The 26151-nt window shown below is 45.3% G+C and overlaps 1 protein-coding gene across 1 annotated transcript in view; it reads left to right on the forward strand.

Annotated features, from left to right (window-relative positions):
- Positions 1-26151, forward strand: part of LOC137423229 (sodium/potassium-transporting ATPase subunit beta-1-interacting protein 3) — a 763631-nt gene that overhangs the window by 598149 nt on the left and 139331 nt on the right. The window contains exon 4 of the mRNA XM_068110147.2: positions 15111-15341. Coding sequence (XP_067966248.1) covers positions 15111-15341 — 231 coding nt within the window. The remainder of the gene's footprint in view (positions 1-15110; positions 15342-26151) is intronic.

Below are 26151 nucleotides of genomic sequence, written 5' to 3' on the forward strand. Positions count from 1 at the left end.
AATTCTTTCCGCGATTCGGTTATCCTGTGGGCGTGTTTCTGTGAGGAGAAGGGTGCAACGTCGCAGGGGGACATATTTACTCATTTGTGAATATCTGTAAAACTGTCGCACTCAGGGTAGAGTTAATAGTAGAGGGAACTACATCTGAGTGCCACACTAAAATAGGTAAAAATTTATCGGGTCGGGACGCCCCGAGGGTAGAGAAGGGTGCAATGTTGCGGATATGGGATTTGGCCTCCATATCCGCTTGTAAATATTCCCCTATTTCCCCAATACTCCCCAACTATCCCCAATCCCCCATTCCCTAGTCCCATTGTCTGTAAACAACACTCTGTAGAACCGACCTTCCCCTTTTTCCCCCATTAAATGTCGTGCCCAGGTTCACCGCATCTCACGTAGACAACTATAGGACATCTTGCTAGTTATTCTTAGTCTATGTCAGTTAAGGACTCGTTTCCATTAATTCTGACTCTTCGTTGCACCAGAATGTGATTGTATGGCACCAGTAGTGAGTTTAGGACCTCCCCATACCTCCTCCCATCTTCCTCATGAAACAACAACAACAACAACAACTACAACCACAGCGGGGGCGGCGCGGCGGCGGTGCGGGGAGTGGGCGTCCTCACCCCGGCTCGGTTAGCCGCCATTGCCCATGTGCTCCAGGTTACCTCCAGGTTACGGGGTTACCACGAAGGGGCTGACTGTCAGCCCCTCGTCAAGGGCGGAGCCCGGTAACCCCCCCCCCCCCCCGCACCCAATAAGAAGCAACGGGCCGATTCCATCTGGGGCGGAGCTAACGAGCCGAGGGCGTGTCACTCCCCGCTGGATATACGCAGCGACTTACCGGACGTGACGTGAGATGCGCCCCGAGCTTGAAGTGAAGAGAACCAGTCGCCACCTCCGAGCGCTGAGAGACCTCCCGCATCTCTGGACCGGACCGGGTCGATTCTGCCCCTGAGCCAAGGTGCACCTTGAGCCTCGACTACCTGCCCTTCCTTGCCATCAATCCCGGTGTGAGTCAGTCTTGTCCCGTTTATCTGTCGTCTGTCGGGGTTACTATAAGACCGTGATTAAGTGCCTACCTTCCTATGCTGTCCCTCTTGTCCTTGTAATCTCAACGTTCCGAAATATTATAACCTCCTCCGGAGGTCTTGAGAACTGTACCCCTGGTGTCGTGTCATTTAACCCAGCCGTTGTGTCCTTTCCTCAATTGATTTAGCGTAGCGCGACTCGGCCAACGTTCGAGTATAATCGGGTAAACTGTGCAGACGCGGTCATACCAAACCGCTCGGTAAACCAACATCCACAACCGCGTCTGTAACAATATACAAGAAAAGTGAGGTTGTTTGTTGTCATTTTAATGAGATACAGTCGTGGCTAAAATATTGTCACCCTTGCACTTTTTTCAAATAATGAACCATTTCTTCCAGAAAATTGTTGAAATTAAAACATATTTTGGTATCCACATAGGTATTTCTTTGCTTTGCCGTGGACAAAACAAAAAAGCTGAAAAAATTACTAAACCTCTGCTTATTCCACACAGAAATCCTAAAATGGCCCGGACAATATTATTGGCACCTTTAGAAGTTAGAAATAATTAGATTCCAAGCAGGTGATTCTTCTTTACTTTGGAATTGAACTCACCTGTGGTGAGTTGCAAGTGCCTGCAATATAAGAATCACTCATTCAACCAGTTTTAATGGAGAAAAGGGGTCACTCTACTGTTTTGTGTCACTGTGTGTACCGCAATGAGCATGGAGAAAAGAAAGAAAACCAGAGAATTGTCTGAGGAGGTCAGACACAAGATTATAGCCAAGCATGGACAATCTCAAGGCTACAAGTCCATCTCCAGAGAACTTGATGTTCCTGTGTCCACCGTACGCAATGTTATCAGGAAGTTTATGGCCCCTGGCACTGTAGCCAACCTCCCTCCCTGGACTTGGTCACAAGAGAAAACCTGATCAAAGATTGCAGTGGAAGATTGCTTCAATGGTGGAGAAAGCACCTCGAACAACTGTCAAACAGAATCAAGGTGACCCTCAGGCACAAGGTACGACAGTTTAAACTCGCACCATCTGTCACCAACTCAATGTAAAGCGATTCTATGGTAGGAGACCCAAGAGGACCCCACTGCTGAGAGAGAGAGACATAAGAAAGTCCGACTGGAGTTTGCCAAAACACACCTGAACAAGTCAAAATCCTTCTAGGAGAATGTCCTGTGGACAGATGAGACCAAATTAGATATTTTTTGTAAAGCACATCATCCCCATGTTTACAGAAAACAAAATGAAGCCTTCAAAGAAAAGGACACCTTCCCTACAGTTAAACATGGAGGAGGTTCAGTGATGTTTTGGTGTTGCTGTGCTGCCTCTGGTACTGGCTACCTTGAATGTGTGCAAGGCATCATGAAATCAGGAGATTACCAAAGCATTTTGGAGCGCAATGTTCAACCCAGTGTCAGAAAGCTGGGTCTCCATCGAAGATCATGGGTCTTGCAGCAGGACAGTGACCCCAAACACACTTCAAAAAGCACCCAGGAATGATTCAAGACAAAATGGTGGTTTGTTCTGAAGTGGCCAGCAATGAGTCCAGATCTAAATCCCATTGAACACCTGTGGGGAGATGTGAAAACAGCAGTTGGGAGAAGGCACCCTTCAAATCTGGGAGAACTGGAGCAGTTTGCACAAGAAGAGTGGCCAAACTGCCAGTAGAGAGGTGGAGGAAGCTCATTCATGGCAACAGGAAGCACTTGACTGCAGTGATTTTATCCAAAGACTGTGCTACCAAATATTAAGCCTAGGGTGTCAATAATTTTGTCAATGCCATTTCTTTTTATTTTCTGATTTAAAAGAATATATAAGTTCTGAATCAAAAACAAAGGTTCTGTAATATTAACAGTGAAATAAAGAATTGTGGAGACCAAATACTTTTTGTCAATTTCAACTTATTTTTAGAGAAAATTGTGAGTTATTTGAAAAAGTGCAAGGGTGCCAATATTTTTGGCCATGACTGTAGCAATGAAGGGTTCCTGGCTTTGGCCTAATTAGTGAGGAGTCTACTTTTACTTTCAAATTCACTCCGTTTTTTTCTCTCCTAGCTGCATTATCAACACAGGGTTACTAAAACCACCAGGTGGTTTGTTGGGGGCTTCGCTCGCTATAGCAACATAATAGACAATGCACAAGCAAAGGTGTAATTATTACTGCCTGTTTCTCTGGTAAGGCCCTCAAGGCTTGCTGCTCTTCTCAATATTCTCTGGCATGGCCCTCATTAAACCTGCGGGTGCCAGATTGAGCTGTTGCAGCCTCTACTTTTGGAGGTTGACAGCTAACCCTTCAGGTCGTCCTCTTTTGAAGAGCTTTTTTAATTGGCCTGATAGAGGGAAGTGTTTCCCATAATATGGAAGTAATTTGCATTTTATTCCACCACCAAGTTGTGCAGATTTCACGTCATAGCAATGACACAGCTTTTCCATAATATCCAATAATCTTCGGTGAATATTGTTTGCATCTTAAAATGAGTACACTTGTGCAAATCGTCCATGTTCTTACTTTTCATTTGCATAACAGTTGCAAATAAAAGGATGCATTATGTTTTATCGAAAGGTTGCACATTGCATGAAATTGCTGCATTTGGTGCAGCTAACAAAGCATATCAAATGCCACACTGTGCGTTATTTTCAGAGGAGTCGAAACGACAACACTGTGCAACATCCGAGATAAATGCTTCCAGGCTGGAGCATTTCAACAGCAAAGAAATATCCCAATATGCTTTATTCATCTCACTTGAATGGCAATTATGTACTCAACTAGGTGTACTGAGGCATTGTTCCTTTCCTAAGGGTCACAAACAGATATTGCTGCTATTATTCATGCTGTCATTGATAAAGAGCGAAAGTGTGACTTTAATTGAATTGGTAATTAGGATCACTGAGACATCTCAACAGTGTTGGAAGATAAAGTGAAATGCCCTCATTGAAATTGCTGTAATTTCCGATCCCTCCAAAATTGTATTATTGGCTTTTTTAAGGTAAATTATGGCTGCTAAGATAGCTTAGAGGTATGTGTACTAACATATTAGCTTTTTTGTCCAGCCTGGGATTGAATCTTGGCCCAGCTATAGGCTATTATCCGGATGTTTGGCATGAAGAATCGGATGGAAGTTAAGCCAGAAGACACGTCTGCCAGCAATGATTGTTGGTGGAGATTAAAGATCCTACTGTGGCGGACACAAAAGCCCACTGGCGTGGTGACATCATTCCACGCACCAAGTGGGCGGTGGCCACGTCCGAGGGGTAGGCGTGGCCTCATGAGAGACACCGGGCGCCCAGCCCGGAGTGTTACAGTGTAGTCTTGAATAAAGGCGTTTATATGTTACCGCTTGTCCGCTTCCTCCTTGCTCACAAGCAGCGCGCGTAACGCCGCGCTTTATTGGTGACCCTCGACGTTGGATCTGCCGGAGCGATCCTTCCACACGCGACGCCATCGCCATGGCCGCCTTCGTCAAACTTCCGGAATTTTGGGAGGCTCAGGCCGAAGTCTGGTTCGTCCAGGCCGAAGCCCAATTTCAGCTTCGGCACCTCACCGGCGATGACACGCGCTACTGCCACGTCGTCGCCTCCCTCGGGCCCGGCACGGCCGCTCGAGTTGTGTCCGTCCTTCGCCACCCACCGGACGGCCACAAGTACGAGGCACTCAAGCGGCTACTCCTAGCCACGTTCAGACTCACGGACGACGCACGGGCCGACCGCCTCCTGGATCTCCCCGAGCTCGGTGAGACGCGCCCGTCGGTCCGAATGGACCATATGCTGTCACTGTTGGGCGACGAAGCCCCCGGTTCGCTATTCCGGGCGCTTTTCCGTCGCCAACTTCCAGCGCAGGTTCGCCTCGCGTTGGCCGGGACCGGGCTAACGGAACCCCGAGCATTGGCGGCCGAGGCGGACAAGTACTTCGCCGCTTCGGACACGCGGGCGAGCGTTGGCGTGGCCGTCACGGCCTTCGACGCTGCTGTTCCACAGCATCATCTTCTACAGCACGCTGATGTTCCACAGCATCATCTTCTACAGCACGCTGATGTTCCACAGCATCATCTTCTACAGCACGCTGATGTTCCACAGCATCATCTTCTACAGCACGCTGTGGTTCAGCAGCATGCTGATACGCACCTCGTGAACGCCGCCACGCCCCGCCCACCGCCGCGGCGAAAACCGCCACCGCGGGGAAACCCGTCGACTCCACCGGCCTGGCGGAGCCAGCCGCGCTCCTCCAGCTCCACCACCTGGTGCTGGTTCCACGCCAAGTTCGGCCACGAAGCTCGGCGGTGTCATCCGCCGTGCTCCTTCAACGGGTCGGGAAACGCCCGGGCCGGCGCTCAATTGTGGCGATGAGCGCCGGCCGTTCGAGCAGCCTGCTGTTCATAACGGACACCTTCTCCGGGCGCCGTTACCTGTGCGACACGGGAGCACAGGTGAGTGTCATTCCCGCCGGCATGTCAGACAAGCACGCCGCGGGTGGGGGCCCCGCGCTGCTTGCCGCGAACGGGACGCCCATCCGTACGTACGGAAAACGCTGCCTCTCTCTGCGGTTTGGAGGGCAGGTTTTCCGATGGACGTTCGTCACCGCCGACGTGCCCATGGCACTGCTTGGCGCGGACTTCCTGTGCGCTAATGGGCTCCTGGTCGACGTCAAGCGCAGACGGCTTGTCCAGGCCGAGACGTTCAGCTCGCTCGCATGTGCGTTGCCCAGCTCAACGAGCGGCTTGCCAAGCGGCTTGCCGAACGATTCGGTTCCGGCCACGTTGGTCTGTACGCTTCCGGCAGCGGACGCATTCACCCGCCTCCTCGCCGGTTTCCCGGCCCTCACGCGGCCCACCTTCTCGGCGGGGGCCGTCAAGCACGGGGTGGCCCATCACATCCCCACCGTCGGGCCACCGGTCTACGCCCGGGCACGCCGCCTCGAGCCGACGAAGCTGGCGGTGGCAAAAGCGGAGTTCGCTACCCTGGAGCGACTCGGCATCGTTCGGCGCTCAGAGAGCGCTTGGGCGTCGCCGCTGCACATCGTGCCGAAGCCCGGCGGGGGATGGCGACCGTGCGGGGACTATCGCCGTCTCAATGACGCCACGACTCCCGACCGCTACCCCGTCCCCCACATTCAGGACTTTTCCGCCCGTTTGGCGGGCAGGTCCTTCTTCTCGAAGGTGGACCTCATACGCGGCTACCATCAGGTCCCCGTCAGGCCGGAGGACGTCCCGAAGACGGCGGTCATCACGCCATTCGGACTCTTCGAGTTCCTGCGCATGCCCTTCGGTCTGAAGAATGCGGCTCAGGCGTTCCAGCGACTGATGGACAGCGTCCTGCGCGACTTGGATTTTGTCTACGTCTACCTGGACGATATCCTCGTCGCCAGCGCGTCCCGCGAAGAGCACCTACGCCACCTCCGCACGCTCTTCGAACGCCTGGGCCAGCATGGCCTGATTGTGAACCCCGCAAAGTGCCGGTTCGGCGCCGCCACAATCGATTTTCTGGGGCACCGTGTCACCAGGCACGGAGCCGTCCCCCTGCCGGCCAAGGTGGAGGCGGTGAAGGGGTTTCCGCGCCCCCGCACGATCAGAGGGCTGCAGGAGTTCCTGGGCATGGTGAACTTTTACCATCGGTTCCTGCCCCGTATCGCCCAGCTCCTGCGCCCCCTGCACGAAGCTCTCCGAGGTAAGCCGGGCAAAGGCGACGTTACCTGGACCGAGCAGATGCACACGGCGTTCACGGGCGCGAAGCTCGCCTTGGCTAACGCCACCATGCTCGCGCACCCGGCGCCCGATGCACCGATCACCCTCACCACCGATGCCTCGGACTACGCGGTGGGCGCGGTGCACGAGCAATGGGTGCGTGGAGCTTGGCAACCGCTGGCGTTCTTTAGCCGGCAGCTTCGCCCGCCCGAACGCCGTTACAGTACCTTCGACCGCGAGTTGCTCGGACTTCACTTGGCGGTCAGGCACTTCCGCCATCTGCTCGAGGGCCGGGCGTTCACTGCCTTCGTCGACCACAAGCCGCTGATCTTCGCGATGGGCAAGGTCACCGAGCCGTGGTCGGTCCGGCAGCAGCGTCACCTCTCGGCCGTGTCCGAGTACACGACGGACATCCAGCACGTCGCGGGGAAGGACAACCCGGTGGCGGATTGCCTTTCCCGGGCCGTCGCCCACGCAGTCCACCTCGGCATCGACTATGCCCGGATGGCAGCGGACCAGGCCGCTGACCCCGACGTCCAGGCCTTGCGGACCGCCGTCACGGGCCTCCGCGTCACCGAGGTGCCGTTCGACGGCGCGGGCGCGGCCCTCTTGTGCGACGTCTCCCTCGGGCGTCCTCGCCCCATTGTGCCCGCGGGCTGGCAGCGCCAGGTGTTTGACGCCATCCACGGCCTGTCCCACCCGGGCGCGAGGGCCTCCCAAAGGCTGATCGCCGACAAGTTCGTCTGGCATGGCCTCCGGAAGGCCGTCCGCGGCTGGGCCAGGACATGCCTCGCGTGCCAGCGCGCCAAGGTGCACCGGCACACCCAGGCCCCGTTGGCCCCGTTCACGGTGCCGGAACGCCGGTTTGACCACGTCCACGTGGACCTGGTGGGACCTCTGCCCCCCTCGCGGGGTTTCACCCACGTCCTCACCATGGTGGACCGCACCACCCGGTGGCCGGAGGCCGTGCCCTTGGCGTCGACAACGGCGGCCGATGTCGCGCAGGCTTTCATCGCCACCTGGGTCGCCCGGTTCGGCGCCCCCTCAGACATCTCATCCGACCGCGGCCCCCAGTTCACCTCGGAGCTCTGGGGGGCGGTTGCGCAGGGGCTCGGGGTCCGGCTGCACCGAACCACGGCCTACCACCCCCAGGCTAACGGCCTGTGTGGGCGATTTCACCGCTCATTGAAGGCCGCGCTCCGGGCCACCCTCCGCGACGGCGGCTGGGTCGACAGGCTCCCCTGGGTCCTGCTGGGCCTCCGGACGGCGCCCAAGGAGGACCTGCGCGCATCCGCGGCGGAGTTGGTCTTCGGGCAACCGCTGCGGGTGCCGGGCGAGTTCCTCCCCGACTCCACGGCACCATGGTCCGCGGCACAGCAGCGCTCCGCTCTGCAAGAGACCGCCCAGAGGTTCGCCCCGGTGCCAACGGCATGCCACGGGCACCCACCGACGCACGTCGCCCCGGAGCTTCGCACGGCGGAGTACGTCTTCGTCCGCCACGATGCCCATCGGACACCACTGCGGCCCCCGTACGACGGGCCTTTCCGCGTGCTGGAGACCGGGGCGAAGCACTTCACCCTGGACATCGGCGGTACTCCTGACCGCGTTTCGGTAGACCGCCTCAAGCCGGCCCACCTCGATGTGGACCATCCACCGCCAGTGGCCCGACCCCCACGTCGGGGCCGCCCTCCTGCGGGCGGACCCCCGGCACCGCCCAGCCCCGCCGCCACGCCGCCCCCCGGTCCTGCACCCATCCCAGGAGCAGCCAGGCGCATCCCACCTGGCATCCCTGCACCCCGGACGCCGCCGATCGCCAGGGGGCGCTTCGGCCGGGTCATTCGTCTGCCCCGCAAACTGGCCCTCCAGGTGCGCGGGAATTCTGGGGGGGCGCGTGTGGCGGTCACAAAAGCCCACTGGCGTGGTGACATCATTCCACGCACCAAGTGGGCGGTGGCCACGTCCGAGGGGTAGGCGTGGCCTCATGAGAGACACCGGGCGCCCAGCCCGGAGTGTTACAGTGTAGTCTTGAATAAAGGCGTTTATATGTTACCGCTTGTCCGCTTCCTCCTTGCTCACAAGCAGCGCGCGTAACGCCGCGCTTTACTACCATATCTTTCTTGGAGGAGGTGAGTTATCATGCCTTGATCAGGAATAGGAGGCGAGTTATCGCCAAATTGCTCATTTCTGCCGTGATTGGCTGCTGCGAAAGCAATGGCGAAGTACCCAGCGAAGCCCTTGCCATGAGACGATGGCAGCACAAACACTTTATAAAGAGTGTGGTACATCGATGATGATGTGTTGATGCTGATGCTGATGATTGATGATGATGGTGATGATGATGATGATGATGTGGTAAGCTCTATGCAGTTATTAGTGCGGTATGCTTACACCTTGTAAGCAATAAGTACGTAGCTACATAACAAATGGAAGCTTTATGATTTAGGCAAGCATCAACGATCTCCTGTTAGATATCGTTCTTTCGTGTTTTTCAAACGGACGGTTTTACGGTATTTTACATAAATTTTCATTTATGGATGATTTCTCTTTTTTTAATTTATGGTCATTATTGCCATGCTTCTTTCACACTTTACAGTTATAGAAATACATGTTTTCAAATACTAGATATCAATTGAGTTGTTTTTTTATGTCGTGAGGCCCACAGGGCTAGAACAGCATTTATCTGTCCGTATGTCCCCACAAAGGTACACCAATCAGAACTGAGGATCTCGTCATATGATAGAGGGACAGCGTTTAGTAACCATTACAGTTGCATCTATATAATAATAGCATAAGGACTCGACTTTGTTATCCCTTTTACGCCGCACCCAGTGACCCGATGTCCACCCACGGCACTAATGGATTTACGACCTACGAACCGCACTCTTTGTTTATCACGTACAGCCATACTCGAAAAATCTGAATTAGCCGACGTTGGGGCCCAAAAGCATCCGATTAACTGCCGATACGACGCCATCTTACGACGCCATCGTATTGGCGTCTGCTGGGCGAAGGCGAAGCAAGCCGTCCACTGATTGGACAGGCGAAGGCGAAAGCAAGCCGTCCACTGAGTGGACAATCCAGAGCATGCATTTGTGCCGGTGTCGGCGATCGTTGTTCATATACGCACTCTTCATTCTCATCTTTCTTCCTAACTCTTACTCGGACAAGAAAATCCCCTATGCCATCCATAATGGTACACTCTATCCATACACCACATCCTCCCTTCCGTGGATGTTCCACGGGTTTCGGCTAGTATTTTAATAAAAGGAAATATAATATCCTTCTGTGGAACGTTTTGGGGTCCCAGCAGGTGTTGTAAGGTAGGTAGGAGGATTCAGAAATTCCTCAATACAATTATGATTTTTAAATGCGATCAACACGGACTTTGCCTCCAAATCCGGGAGCGAACAGATGATGATGGTTCGCTGGTTTGATATCTCAATACAATTGTGATTTAACATTAAATTTTGAAATACACTACATGACCAAAAGTATGTGGACACCCGAACATCGAACATCTCATTCCAAAATCATGGGCATTAATATGGAGTTGGTTCCCCCTTTGCTGCTATAACAGCCTCCACTCTTCTGGGAAGACTTTCCACTAGAATGACTAGATGTTAGAACATTGCTGTGGGGATTTGCTTCCATTCAGCCACAAGAGCATTAGTGAGGTCAGGCTCTGATGTTGGGTGATTCGGCCTGGATCGCAATCGGTGTCCCAATTCATCCCAAAGGTGTTCGATGGGCTCTGTGCAGGCCAGTCAAGTTCTTCCACACCGATCTCGACAAACCATTTCTGAATGGACCTCGCTTTGTGCACAGGGAAATTGTCATGCTGAAACAGGAAAGGGCCTTCCCCAAACTGTTGCCACAAAGTTGGAAGCACACAATCGTCTAGAATGTCATTGTGTGCTGTAGCGTTAAGATTTCCCTTCACTGGAACTAAGGGGCCGAGCCCGAACCATGAAAAACAGCCCCAGACCATTATTCCTCCTCCACCAAACTTTACAGTTTGCACTATGCATTCGGGCAGGTAGCGTTCTCCTGGCATCTACCAAACCCAGATTAGTCCGTAGGACTGCGTAGGTGGGCCAGATACAACCAGAGAACGTATTTCCACTGCTCCAGAGTCCAATGGCAGCGAGCTTTACACCACTCCAGCCATGCTTGGCATTGCGCATGGTGATCTTAGGCTTGTGTGTGGCTGCTCGGCCATGGAATCCCATTTCATGAAGCTCCCAACGAACAGTTGTTACGCTGACGTTGCTTCCAGAGGCAGTTTGGAACTCGGTAGTTAGTGTTGCAACCAAGGACAGACGATTTTTACGCACTATGCACTTCAGCACTCGGCGGTCCCGTTCTGTGATCATGTGTGGTCTACCACTTTGCGGCTGAGCTGTTGTTGCTCCTCGACATTTCCACTTCACAATAACAGCACTTACAGTTGACCGGGGCAGCTCCAGCACCAGCAGGGCAGAAATTTGATGAACTGACTTGTTAGAAAGGTGGCATCCTATGAAAGCATCCTTGTTGCAAAGGTGGCATTCTATGATGGTGCCACGTTGAGAGTCACTGAGCTCTTCAGTACGACCCATTCTACTGCCAATGTTTGTCTTTGGAGATTGCATGGCTGTGTGCTTGATTATATATACCTGTCAGCAATGCGTGTGGCTGAAACAGCCAATTCCACTCATTAGAATGGGTGTCCGCATACTTTTGGTCATGTAGTGTATTAATACCATCGCATTAATTTGTGATTGGAATGATGAATGATGTTGTTTGGAATGAAAATATGGAGTAGAGTTTAAAGTAGATGAGGAAATGACGTAAGGGTTTCCATCCACAAATGTCACATTTTGTTTCGTCATTTTGCCCCATTTGCTGTTTCGCTATTGAATGGATGTAGCAACATTCAGACGGGGTACATTTTTTGTCCAAGTCCTTCACTAACCTGCTGTCAATGCCTGACGTTCGACTAAAGGTGGCACAGGAATGTGGAATTCATTGGTTCATCGTTTGCCATTCACCTTTTTTAACCAAGTCATTCACGAACCGGCTGTCCATTCCTGAAGTCCAAAAAATTAATATTTGTATCCGCACCCAGTTCTTATATTGTCATATTTGTATCCTCCAAAAAATATTTACAAACTGGTATCTCCACCCAGGTCATACTATCCTCTTCAAGTAAAGTATCAAATAAGCCTGGCTACACCGATGTTAGACTTTCAGTCTTGTTTTTTTAACATACGGCTTTACGTTTGTTAATGTAAATTTTCATTTAGCGACGCTTTTTCTCTCCTTTACACATATTATTGTCATGTTTATTTCACAGTTTACAGTTATATAAATTACAATTTCAAAGCCATATATCGATTGAGGTTTTTTTTACGGATGTGTTTACGGTTTTTTTTACATAAATTTCATTTACTGAAAATTTCTGACAGTTTAGTGATTTTTCCCGGTGTACCGGCTTCGATGTCCATCGGCATGCCAAATTTCAGCTTTCTACGACTCCCAGAAGGTACCGAACATTAATATCAGTCAGTCAGTGAATCGGTGGTTAGAAAAAGCTTTATATATTAGATGAGTATGTTTGTACAAGATTAATAATAATAGTATTAGCCTGTTATCAAAACGTTTTGAGAACAGGTTAATACTACATACAAAACCATAGTTAAATCGTCGTTTTTCAACAAATCATTCTTAATCTCATCATTTATTCAATTTCTCTTTCAATTATGATTTTTCCTTGATTTTAAACATTTTCTGACTGAATCCTTTTCTATCTAATGGTATCGACCAGTGATTCAATGTTCACAACTTTTATGCCACCGAGGTGAACAATTAACCAGATGCCTCAGATTTACAGAAATTGGTAGATTTCATTTTCCTGAACCATAAACCCTGAATACTCTCCCAACTTATTTTATCTCACAGGTGGATTTTCATGTCGAAATGTTATTCCTTGTTTCTAAGGCTAATGGAAGAGCTGTCCTGTATTATGTGCTCACATACAGACAACACAGGACTTGACCAGTCAAACATGGCCACTGCCCTTGGGGAAAGTTACTTACCTGAACACACACTGAAGTGTCTTTATCGCCACGATAAAGTATATATATATATCGCCACTGTACGACACCTTGTGGGGTCGGCCTGCAAACCTTTTGGAGCCAAGTCTTTCATCAACCTGCTGGCTAGGCCTGGCATTCGACTGGAAGTTATTTGTGCTGGAACTATAAAAGTGTTTGTGTTTCTCAGACTATTGAGTATCTCGTTTGTGGAGCTTTTATCATGCCTCTCGTGAATATATCCCATATGATTTTTCTAATAAGGTTCCTGCTTGGGAATTCACTTCCAATTTTCACCTGTGTGGTTCAGATAAGCACGAGAAGTGAGGAACCTGTAACACTACAAATTGCCCTGATAGAGGCCTCTCAAGTGGAGGTAAACTCCACTGAAGGAAAGCAATTTGGTGAAAATTGTACAACATTGTGACACTATAAGAGAAGTAATCCTCCGATGTTCCGCATTCATTAGGAGTCTTGTGCTCTCATGTTCCAGCAAAACTGTGAATTTCCCAAATGGCACTTGACTGGAGATGAAATGCTTAACATTACAGGGTAACGGAAAAGAGGATCTGTTCACAAACATGCAATTTGGCTCTAAAATCGTGATGTTTTTCTTCGTACAATAATATAACCTTACATTGCACTATTTACTGATGTGCAAAGCATGGACAAAAGGTTTCCTAAACTTGTTTTTGGATGAGAGTTTTATTCAATAAATACCCATGCAAATGCAATGAAAATGGACCACGTTGTACTTGCATCTCTTTAATCCTTCCCCAGCGCAGCAAGAGACGGGATTGTGCAAACACTGCTGTGTGTCTGTTTGCCTGTGTGTCTGTCTGTGTGTCTGTCTGTGTGTCTGTCTGTGTGTGTGTCTGTCCAGGCTGTAACTTTATACCATTTGAGCTATTGTCATCAAATTTTCACCAAAGCTTTATTATGATAACTCGAAACGGTACCCGCCCTACGGGCGGGGCTTCAATTGGGAGGCCCAAATGAAAAGGCAAAATATCAGATATTGAAGGCTTTTTTTATTTTAAACGATTTATATAAACATCCGTTAAATCATATCACACGCAAATCATCAAAATCTAAACAGTATTTGTAGAATTTCAATAAAAGCCACATCACTGTTCATGTCGGTAAATATTATTCCATCATGTTTGGAAAAACTGGAAAATTGGAAAAATTGGAAAAACAATATAGCCTATTTTACTCCAGGGGGTCCCAGGATTACCCACCCAAAATGTCGTTGCGATCGGTTCAGCCGTTTTTGCGGTACCTGGGAACAAGCGGACGGACAGACAGACAGACGGACATTTGGTGAATTATAGTGAGATATGGAGAAGACAAATTAATAATTTGGTCAAAGATCAGTATCACCTAAAATCATCAATTTTTATCCAATTTACCTGAAATTGTAAGAATTTGCATATTGGATCACTGAATTGGTTCACCAATCAAAAGTCACAAGTCACAAGTTTTTTAGATCAAAAGATCAAAGGTCAAGGGTGCATAAAATCGTCAATTTTCACCAGGTTGACTTGAAAGTTAAAGAATTTGCATATTGGCTCACAGAATTGGTTCACCAATAAAAATCTGGAAGCCGATTATTTTTTAGATCTAATTTTTTTTTTTAACTGTTGTTATTTTGAACATACGGAAGAAGAAGACGAATGAATACAAACGGACGCGGACGACCTTTGCATTTTCAGATGCTTTCTAGTTTTTTTTAGAATGCAGATATCCATATAGTTTAGCAGATGTTGTTAAAGATTGTAGTACTATTTGTGCTGCTTTCCAGAGTGTGAAATACCTAATTGTGAAAATTGATTAACTTCCATCAAACGTCATGATGCATTTGTGTGAAAGCGATAAGATTTTAAACGAAAATGTGGAGTGCAAATCGAGCACTCTTCAATATATAAAACACTGCATCATCAATTATTCTTCGTTAGTAAATTCCACAGCCCAACAGGATCGTGCAGAGGTATCACACCCATCTTTGAGCTGCCTAATCTGTGTTTGAGTGCAGAACCGATTATAAACTGTGGGATTTGTGATTCATATAGGTAATGTTCCATCTGCTAGCATTAGCCATGGATGTTAAATGTCCCACAGTCTCTAATGACAATGTGTATGGGGGAGTTATCTCCTGCACCCTGAACAGATTTCAAATTCCTTTTGCTTGAATCGTGAACTTCAAAATTTCAATGAAATGTGCGTTTCAAAAAAGGTTGATCGAAAGTAAATCTACAAAACAAGGAAAATATTTATGACACTTTTATTGTCATACATGTATTTTGTTCCCAACAGGATAGTTCGGTGATGACCTTTGGAATATCAGCCCACCGGTCATGGTGGAGAGACAATGGTTGTCCACAGCCTTTACCACTACCACCACTAGCAACACAATCAATACCATCTCTCACAGACAGCCTTACCCCTTCTGCACCTGAGGAGCTACCTGCCGTGACCTCTTTGATTTGTTCACTACCTTATCACACTGTTGAAGTCATCCACAGCTCTTTACAAATCGCCATTTCGGTAAGGCTCTTTCTACATCTTTGAAACGATTTTCAACATAACAACAGTAAAAGAAACCTTGAATGGCAAAAAAAATCGGTGTGTTTCTGCTACAATCTTATTGAAATTAATATCAAACACTTAGATCCAAACAATTAAGTCTGAGGTAATTATTAAAGAGACGAAATGGGGTACTGTTATATTTATTTATATATATATATATATATATATATATATATATATATATATATATATATATATATATATATATATATATATATATATATATATATATATATATATATATATATATATATATATATATATATATCTATATTATATATATATATATATATAATATAGATATATATATATATATATAATATAGATATATATATATATATATACATATATATATGTATATATACATATATATATATATATATACATATATATATATATACATATATATATATATATATATATATATATATATATATATATATATATATATATATATATATATATATATATATATATGTACATACATATATATATAATTATATATAGATATATATATATAGATATATATATATATATATATATATATATATATATATATATATATATATATATATATATATATATATATATATATACATTCCTTGGTATATATATATATATATATATATATATATATACACATATCTGGTTCTTTACAATATAGCACTTCCCAAATATTGGAATATTCTATCATCAACTTTTTTTGTCACTGTTTCATTCTGTTCATGTTTCTCCCTGTCGAGAGCAGACTGAAAAGCTTTGGAATGTCTCCGTTATTGTTGAAATGTTTAAGTTTTGTACAATAAGTTGTTTTATATATATATATATATATATATATATATATATGTATATATATATATATATATATATATATATATATATATATATATGTATATTATATATATATATAATATATATATACGTATATATATATAATATATATATATATATATATATATATGTATATATATATATATATATATATATATATATATATATATATATATATATATATATATATATATACGTATATATATATATATATATATATATATATATATAAATATATATATATATATACAGTCATGTGAAAAAGTAAGTACGTACACCCCATATAAAGTTTTGACTTTTTCAACATATTTCAACATACAGCTATTTGATCTTCATTTCAACAATATTGATAGATACAATATAACAAATATCATGAAACATTTACATTTTGTAGTCCATTGTATAATTTAAATAAACATAAATGCATATTTCGCAAGTGGAAAAAGTAAGTACAACCATTGGCTCTAATAGGTGGTATTGCCCCCTTTGGCAGAAACAACCACAAGGAGGCGTTTCTTATAACTGTCTACCAGTCTCTGCCATCGACTGGGAGAAATTTTTGCCCACTCCTCCATGCAGATTCTTTCAGCTGTGTGATGTTTGAGGGGTTTCTTGCATGCACAGCTCGTTTCAAATCCACCCAACAACATCTCGATGGGATTTAGACCCAGGCTTTGACTTGGCCATTCCAGAACCCCTCCATTTCTTTCTTTTCAGTCATTCCTTGGTGGATTTACTGGTATGTTTAGGGTCATTGTCATGTTGCAAGGTCCACCTTCGGTTGAGCTTCAACTTTCCACAGATGGCCTCACATTATCCTCAAGCACCCTCTGGTACAATGAAGAATTCATAGTGGATTATATGATGGTGAGCTGACCAGGCCTGATTGCAGCAAAGGTGCCCAAAACCATAATATTTCCACCACCATGCTTTACAATTGGTATCAGGTTCTTGTGGTCAAATGCTATCTTTGGTTTTCGCCAAACATGTCTTCTGGTACTGTGGCCAAATAGCTCTACCTTTGACTCATCTGTCCAGAGCACATTGTTCAGAAGTGCTGGTCTTTGCCTCGGTGTTCATTGGCAAACTTTCGTCTTGCCCTGATGTTCTTTCATGGACAGCAAATGTTTCCTCCTGGCACACCTCCCATGCAGATCAAATTTGTGCAGCCTCTTCTCATGGTAGACTCGTGCACTTTGACATCAACAGTGGCAAGAGCTACCTGTAGGTCCCGTGAGGGCATTCTGGGGTTCTTCGGGACCTCTTTCAGCATCTTGCGGTCTGCTCTCCGGGCTGAACTTGCTGGGGCGGCCTGCCCTGAACAAGTTGGCAGTTGTTTGGAATCTTCTCCACTTGTAGATGATCTTCTGGACAGTCGAATGATTGATTTCAAATTGTTTGGAGATCTTTTTAAATCCCTTCCCAGACTCGTAGGCATCTACAAAATTCTTTCTGAAGGCCTCAGAGAGCTCTTTTGATCTCGGCATGGTGACGCCGCACACTTCAACAGCAAAGAGCATACCAAACTAAATGTCTGAGGTTTAAATAAGACAGGTTCCTCCAAGATCCTCTCTAACGATGTTCTAACCTGAGCTGGTGCACCTGATTCTAATTTTAAGTAATTGAAGTAGTGATAAATGTAGGGGTGTACTTACTTTTTCCACATGTGAAATTTGCATTTATGTTTATTTAAATTATACAATGGACTACAAAAATGGAAATGTTTCATGATATTTGTTATATTATATCACCTTTATCTATCAATATTGTTGAAATGAAGATCAAATAGCTGTATGTTGAAATATGTTGAAAAAGTCAAAACTTTACATGGGGTGTACTTACATTTTCACATGACTGTATATATATACGACGTTTCGACGTTTCGATCATTTTTGACAAAGTTATGGCACTTTGAACTTTGGGAATTCTGATAATTCTGATGATCCTTAACTTAGTGCCATTTTAAGTTTTAATTTCCTTTAAAAAATATTTTCTCTGCAATAATTGGACCGATTGAGATCAAAATTTGACCATATGAGGGACTCGGTCAGTAGAATATTTTAATGGTAATTATGACGTCACCGGGTCACGTGGTTCGGCCGCTATATTGTTTTTCGTGAAAACACGAAAACGCCTTTTTCTCTGCAACGGCTGAACAGATCGAGGCCAAACTTTGCAGGCAGAATTGCATACCCATGCCGAACAAAAAATTAAGCGAGCATGACGTCATGCGTCACATGGTTTCAGAGTATGACGTTTTTAAGCATGGAACCTTTAAAACCGAGCTCCTCCCTCATTTTTGATTCAATCAAGGGGAAACTTCACAGGTCTGTTCAGCATGTCAATCTACTAAAATGTCCTTTTGGAATTTGCGATAGGGCGCCGTGGTTTGGCAGATGTCGTTAATTAAACGAGAAAATATTTTAATTAAAAAATGGATATCTCTTGTTTATTCGAGAGTTCTCCTCAAGCCGCACCACGTGCCCTCAGCCTCGTCTCGCGATCGTCAACAGCGTGCGCTTTCGGGAGGGGCGGAGCCAAGCGAGCAACATATATATGTATTATACACATCGATCATTGATCATGAACCGGAGAAAATATAATAAATTACTGATATTTAGCGACTCGAAAGGTTATTTATCAACAACGTATTTTCTCGTGCTTCGGCTGACCTGTCTGCAAGGTGTATAAATCGAAGTCCCGAGTGCGAATCACAGGTGAGCCCGTCCTGAGGTAATTAGCGATTGGGAACGATTCAGACACCTGTGGGTAAATAACCCTTTGGGTAATTTCCCCACAGTTTACCGGACGACAGACTGCCGGTAGGGGACATGTGACATGTATTGCCGCGCAATACTCAGAATGCTTGTTGATTTTAATTATGCAATTAATCACTCAATTATTGTACACCTTTCCCTGCAACATACAGTCCCTAAGAGCTGCACGGCGGTATTGCCGGGCCAGAGGCGCCCCGGCAATGCCACACTGGAGGACATTTAATTATTTGGCATGGGGGCAGTGTACTATGAATGTATCTGTACTTGTTTGTTTTGTTTTTACATATGCGTCTCTGGTTTTTTAACGTAAATTTTCATTGAGATTTTTATTTCACAGTTTACACATACTGTATAAACTAAAACGCCACTCAGTAGAGCGCATACTCCCGCCGTGGGTCAAGTTGGAATAGTACGATTTCACAAAAGTTTGAGGGAGTAGTTCAGTGACAACACAAGACAAGACCACACAAGACAGACACTGCACAGATATATATTTAGAATATATAGAAGATCATGTTTAAAAAAACAAGGCAATTTCACTTACATTTTCGGATTCAGCATTCAATTCTATATAAGTGAGTGTATTTTGAGGCATGTGTGACTTCAAATAAAATTGTAAGCCAGGAAAAACGTTCGTTTCAGCCCTTAGGGATACAACATGTAAAACTGGCCCAAACGTCAAAACAAAACTCGCTCATTTTAAGTCGTACAAGCTAATGCGACCATTCATTCTTCTGGGAAGAATCCCGTGCACAGGCTTGTCACACTTATAACTCATTTACGTCTTTATAAGTTCATCAAATACTGACACCGCGATTGACATTCGCTGAGGTAAATGTTGATCTCTTCTGAGGTAAAAAAAAAAAAGAAAGAAAAAAAAAAGCAGTTTTAAAGCATTATACGTATCAAACAATACATTTTATGAAACCATTGAGACCGAATACACACCTTGGTTGTTTTTAAAATGACAGAATATGACTTTATTAGGAAAAAAAAAGAACCTTGAAGATGACGCTAACAAAATACACCGCCCTAACGCATAACCACGAGTCTAAACTACATTTACAACAAATATGAAAACTATTTTCATTTCACAATGTTAAATATAGAATATATAGAAGATAATGTTTAAAAAAAATGAGCCCTATCTTCCAATGGTAAACAATCCTTCAAAAAATTCCTGGATCCGGAATAATATCCTGAGCTTCACCAAAAACGAATCAATTCTTCCTTATCCCAAGGGCAATCATCCCACCAACTTTCATCCAAATCCGTTCAGAACTTTTCCAGATATCTTGTTCACAACCACACGAACACACACACACACACACACACACACGGACACGATCGAATGCATTACTCCCTGGTGGGAGTAATTTCAATTTTCAAATGCTAGATATCAATTGAGGTTTTTTGTTTTGTTTTTACATATGCGTCTATGGTTTTCTATGTAAATTTTCACTTCCAGAAGATTTCCGAAGGTGCTGGGATTTTTCCCGGTATTTATAATGTAGAATTATAATGTATGGTTTGCCATTGTATTCCCAAATACATATTTCCATATGCTATATGTATGTAAAGGTTTACCAGAAAGAAAGAGTTGTGGGAGTGAGGACAGTTACCAGTTTAAAAGAGAATGAGATAAGCACCTCGAGGCAGAAGAATTAGAAGGATATAAATGGCTTGTAGGAATAGGCTACTGAGATTACGGTGTGGCCTCGGAAGCACATGTGCTTTTTCTAATTCCTTTCACGTAAGCCCCGAACCATCCATCTCTTCCTTCCATTCCCACTCCCCACATCCCTCAGCCCCCTCGAAGAAACATACACACACTAAAGTATGGCATTCATGGCAGGCAAATAGCATGTAATCTGTAGTCATACATATCAATTGTATAATTTGTTTAGGTATAAATATTATCTCGATTTATGATGTACGGTACAATATAATGGCACATACTGGAAATGTAGAATTGCCTTTCCTGCATCTGCTTTTCCTTTATCTTATGAGATATAGAAGGATGGCGAAAGACATCATGTTTTACACCTAATGCAATCACTTCCATAGAAATCGATGGCATGTTTCTCATACATTCAAAAATAAAATTATTCTTTAAAAAAAAACAAAAAAACAATTCCTTAAACCCCATTGTACATCAACACTAATTACTGGCAATTTGTTTTAAAATCTATAATAATTAGGTTTATCTATTTGGCTATTTTGATAACAGTCATCCAAGGCTCGTTGAGGAGCTCGCACATCACATGTAGGCGGAATACATTAGGGAACATCATTAGACTTTTACATGAACTGCAATAGTATTGCATGACATAAATCAACACAATATATGGGATTTTAACCTGCGGGCACAGCATCGTGAGCTCTGGACTCATGCAAACAATAACCAGGATAACCCGAACGTTGCGAATTGAAATTCATTTTATTATATTGTTGTAGTCACCAGACTCGTCCCAGTTGCCCGGTCTGAATGTGACGAACCACTTCAAGCAGTTGATGCAGTTCCTCCGAGATGGACCACGGGCCTGTTTACCACGACACCTTGCTCCAATGGAATACCAGAGTCAACCAGGCGCCGCGCTAATCAATGTCTGTGTGTCTGTTCACAATAATGAGCCATCTGAGAAAAATATCTGGACACAGGCACGGTCTTGTCCTGGGAGCTAATCACTTGAACCCAATCTGTCCCTTAAAGAATGTTTATAACTAAACTGGCGATCGAGACACTCAAATTCACCCAGAGACCAAAGTGATTTTATCATGGTATTTTGAGAACATGGGGGCGTTAATACAAAAGCAAGCAACACAAGCAATTTCAATGCTCCCTGAGCCAACAAATAAACAAAGATTCCTTAATTAGCCTAAGTTTAAGGCCTCAGTCACTCCTCAGTAGGTAGACAAGAGAATGACAGAACAGAAATACCGCAAACTGCGTCCGGCAGGACGTAACTTGATCCAAGTGGAGACACGGCCTAGCAGTGAACAGTTCGTGTGACAGACAGAAACCGGCTCGATGGTGAAAGTGGGCATGGCTGGAGGCTGCGGCGGTAAAGGTTTGCTTCGGAGAGAAACCCCATTGTAGCTCACATGCACGCTTCACAGCAGACTCCACATGCATCTGGCTCCTCCATGTTTGCAGCACACTCTTTTTGTCCCCCGTCGCTCAGCGGAGCGAAAGGGGGACTATGGCTTTCCCCTCCGTCCGTGTGTCCGTCCGTGAGTGCGTGCGTGCGGGCGTGCGTGCGGCGTGCGTGTGTGTGGGCGTGCGTGCATGCATGCGTAAGCGAAGGACCGCATTCGAATTTGGTGTGTGGGTGCAACCCACGTCAAAATCCAAGATGGCCGCCGCCATGTATGTCTGATACCATGTATGTCTGAACCTTGTAACCTGCATATCTTGAAAAATAAGCGAAGTACAAACTTCTAATCTGGTATGTGGGTGTATCTAGGCATAAGGACGAACACTATTGAAAATTGGGTCGCCACGTCAAAATCCAAGATGGCCGCCACCATATATATGTCTGAACCTTGTGAGATGAATATCTTGAAAAATAAGCGAAGTACCAACTTCTAATTTGGTGTGTGGGTGTATCCCGTCATAAGGACGAAAGTTGTTGAAAATTGGGTTGCCACGTCAAAATGCAAGATAGCCGCCGCCATGTATGTCTGAACCTTGTGAGATGAATATCTTGAAAAATAAGCGAAGTACCAACTTCTAATTTGGTGTGTGGGTGTATCTCGGCATAAGGACGAAAGCTATTGAAAATTGGGTCGCCAGGTCAAAATCCAAGATGGCCGCCACCATATATATGTCTGAAACTTGTGAGCGAAATATCTCGAAAAATAAGCGAAGTACCAACGTCTAATCTGGTATGTGGGTGTATCTCGGCATAAGGAAGAAAGCTGTTTAAAATCGGGTCGCCACGTCAAAAGCCAAGATGGCCGCCGCCATTTATGTCTGAACCTTGTGAGATGAATATCTTGAAAAATAAGCGAAGTACCAACTTCTAATCTGGTGTTTGGGTGTATCTCGGCATAAGGACGATCGCTATTGAAAATTGGGATGCCACGTCAAAATCCAAGATGGCCACCGCCATGTATGTCTGAACCTTGTGAGAAGAATATCTTGAAAGATAAGCGAAGTACCAACATCTAATTTGGTGTGTGGGTGTATCTAGGCATAAGGAAGAACGCTATTGAAAATTGGGTTGCCACGTCAAAATCCAAGATGGCCGCCACCATATATATGTCTGAACCTTGTGAGTGAAATATCTCGAAAAATAAGCGAAGTACCAACTTCTAATCTGGTGTGTGGGTGTATCTAGGCACATGGAAGAACGCTGTTTAAAATTGGGTCGCCACGTCAAAATCCAAGATGGCCGCCGCCATGTATGTCTGAATCTTGTGAGAAGAATATCTTGAAAGATAAGCGAAGTACCAACTTCTAATTTGGTGTGTGGGTGTATCTCGGCATAAGGAAGGCCGCTATTGTAAAGTGGGTCGCCACGTCAAAATCCAGGACGGCCGCCACCATATATATGTCTGAACCTTGTGAGCGAAATATCTTGAAAAATAAGCGAAGTACCTTCTGGTGTGTGGGTGTATCTAGGCATAAGGAAGAACGCTATTGAAAATTGGGTCGCCACGTCAAAATCCAAGATGGCCGCCTCCATGTTTGTCTGACCCTTGTGAGCGAAATATCATATCATAGCATGTTTTCTGCGTGTTCCACTTTGTCAACTCACATCACTTCCCCGACGGGGGACCTAGGCGTAACGCTTGTATATATAGGTTTGCCTCACACTCACATCCATGATGCTCTTAACCCCTCCCCACTTGGCCACCATTAGCCCATACTCAGTCTGTTGTTGGGCAACCATTCCCTGACATTTCATCCTGTTCATGCTGATAGCCAGTGTGACATTGTGGAGTTTTCCTGCCTGAACTGGTGCTTAATGGCTGTCAGAATACTTAAAAGCACATAGAAGACGGATTACAAAGGAAATAACATTAAAAAGCATGTCATGGGATGGCGGTTTTAGACACACATGGTGCACCCATCAATGCACAATAAGGTTGATGCACTTGAACTTCTACTCCAGGACTTTTGTTGCAGGACTCAATAACTTACTTGAGATAAGCCTTGACAGTCCATCTTTTTTAGTTGGGACACTTGGTAACCACAAGACATGTAGAATCAGGCCAACCCCACATGTATATAGATCAACATTATTTGTCTGGCACCCTTGTTCAAAGACCAGGTAATGATGAACATTATCAACATACTTGATCAAGTATTGAGCAGTTTTCCTGTGGCCACAGTCTTGAGTTGTTTCTGATAATTTCTCATACTTGTTGAAGAAGTTGAGAAAGAGCAGGTCACTGTCCAGAAGGTCATCCACATGGGTTTGATTCAGCTTTTGATATAAGATCACAAAGCTGATTGGGCACCGGGCCCTCTCTGCGATGGACTGCTCCATGTGCAGCTCCAGGAGCGCGGACATAGCCAGCAAGAATATGGAGTCGAGTGCTCTGGGCACAATGCTTGCCATTTAGGAAACCATTCAAAGAGCCTGATCCCAGAATACCTGCATCGCGGAGTAGCTGTGGTAATCCTGAGTCTTCAATGAAGTATCCAAGTCCAATGAAAAATGATTATTCTAAGTGGAAGGGGCCCTGTGATATGAATATATGTTCAAATTTAGGACTCTCCAGCTTTTGGATTCTCATAGCCAACCAGCTTAGAGATAGCCCAATCATATGTGACCTTGATTTGTGAGACTGGATCATCGTGTGTTGAACAACATCAAGTCTGGTGGGAGGTAATTGGATGTTCTCCATGTGACCAATTTTCTGGATTGTCAAGGGGTCAAAGGTTGTCAAATAATTCCAGCCTCTCCACATCGGGGCAGCATTATTGTGCATCCATGTCAGATTCCAGAGTAGGTCCCGCTATTCTGATCGCTGGAAGTTGAATTTGGTAGCGAACGTCTGTTCTCTGTATGGAGACATTTTCTCCACTGCTGTTTGACACCACCATCTTACTGCTGTTTGACACCACCATCTTTTCTTTCTTCCTGGCTCTTTCCTTCACCTTCAGGAGTGCGGCTTACACTATTGGGGTGCGATGTATATTTCATATTCTGGGTTCCAATTCCCATAGTATCATATGCAGCCCCTTGAGAGGAGAAGTGGTTTCATCGTAGTTGTCCCAGTCAATTTCCGTAGCAAGACCAGACTCTACGCAAATTCCATCTGGTGTAGCACGATCTTTGCAAGTAATCTCCTCTGCCATCTCGGTAACTATTTTGCCCTCCTGGGTACATGGTAGTGCATGTCGAAGTCCATGCAGAATTTTGCAGATTTTCTCACTACCTATCATGCTCTTCACACTCACTCCATTGCAGAGATGCTTTGCTGGGTTAATGTGCCCTTTGGTGGTATTGTATAGCAGGTTGTCACTGATAGACTGAGCAACTCTTGTGTCCTGCTCATTTGGATCGCTAGAATCTTAGCTAATGACATCGAGTATGAACTTGACGCATTTTTCAGGAGTTGATGCCTGTTCCTTCTGGAAGTGCTCTGTGTTCAGAGTGAGGGGGAAATGGTTGGCATTCTTTTTTAATTCGAGCAGGATGCTTCTCAAAATTGTGCAGCCTCAGGCAGGAGAATATCCGCCTGCTCATCATCACTCATTTTTGCCATCAAGATAGCGTCTTTCTCTGTCATTTGGGAGGAAAGGATGATGAGCCCCAATCGATTATATGGTCTTATGGAAGAGAGGTTGTCAACGAAATGGGTCTGAACTTTGTTTAATACAGTTCTGTAGCAAGGCATATCACTGCCATTTTGATCAGCGCGAACCCAAGATCAGCGCAATTGGCATTGCCCGCCAATGCCACAGAATAAACGATACACATCCCTAGCCAACAATGGGCGGTTGCCCTTCACCACGTCCTACTGAACCTCTTCATATAATTCCTCGTATGCTTTGTGGTACTGGTCTCTCTTTATTTTTTTGGTCGCTTTCTTTTTGAGGGAATCAGCATAATCCTATCTACGTTTGTTATAGTATCTGACTTCCTAAGCATGAAAGTCAATATTACCCACCTTCGCTCAGAATCCCCATGTCCTTGTGGCAG

This window comes from Myxine glutinosa, chromosome 3 (genome assembly GCF_964187855.1).
Source record: "Myxine glutinosa chromosome 3, kmMyxGlut1.1, whole genome shotgun sequence".
Lineage (NCBI taxonomy): Eukaryota > Metazoa > Chordata > Myxini > Myxiniformes > Myxinidae > Myxine > Myxine glutinosa.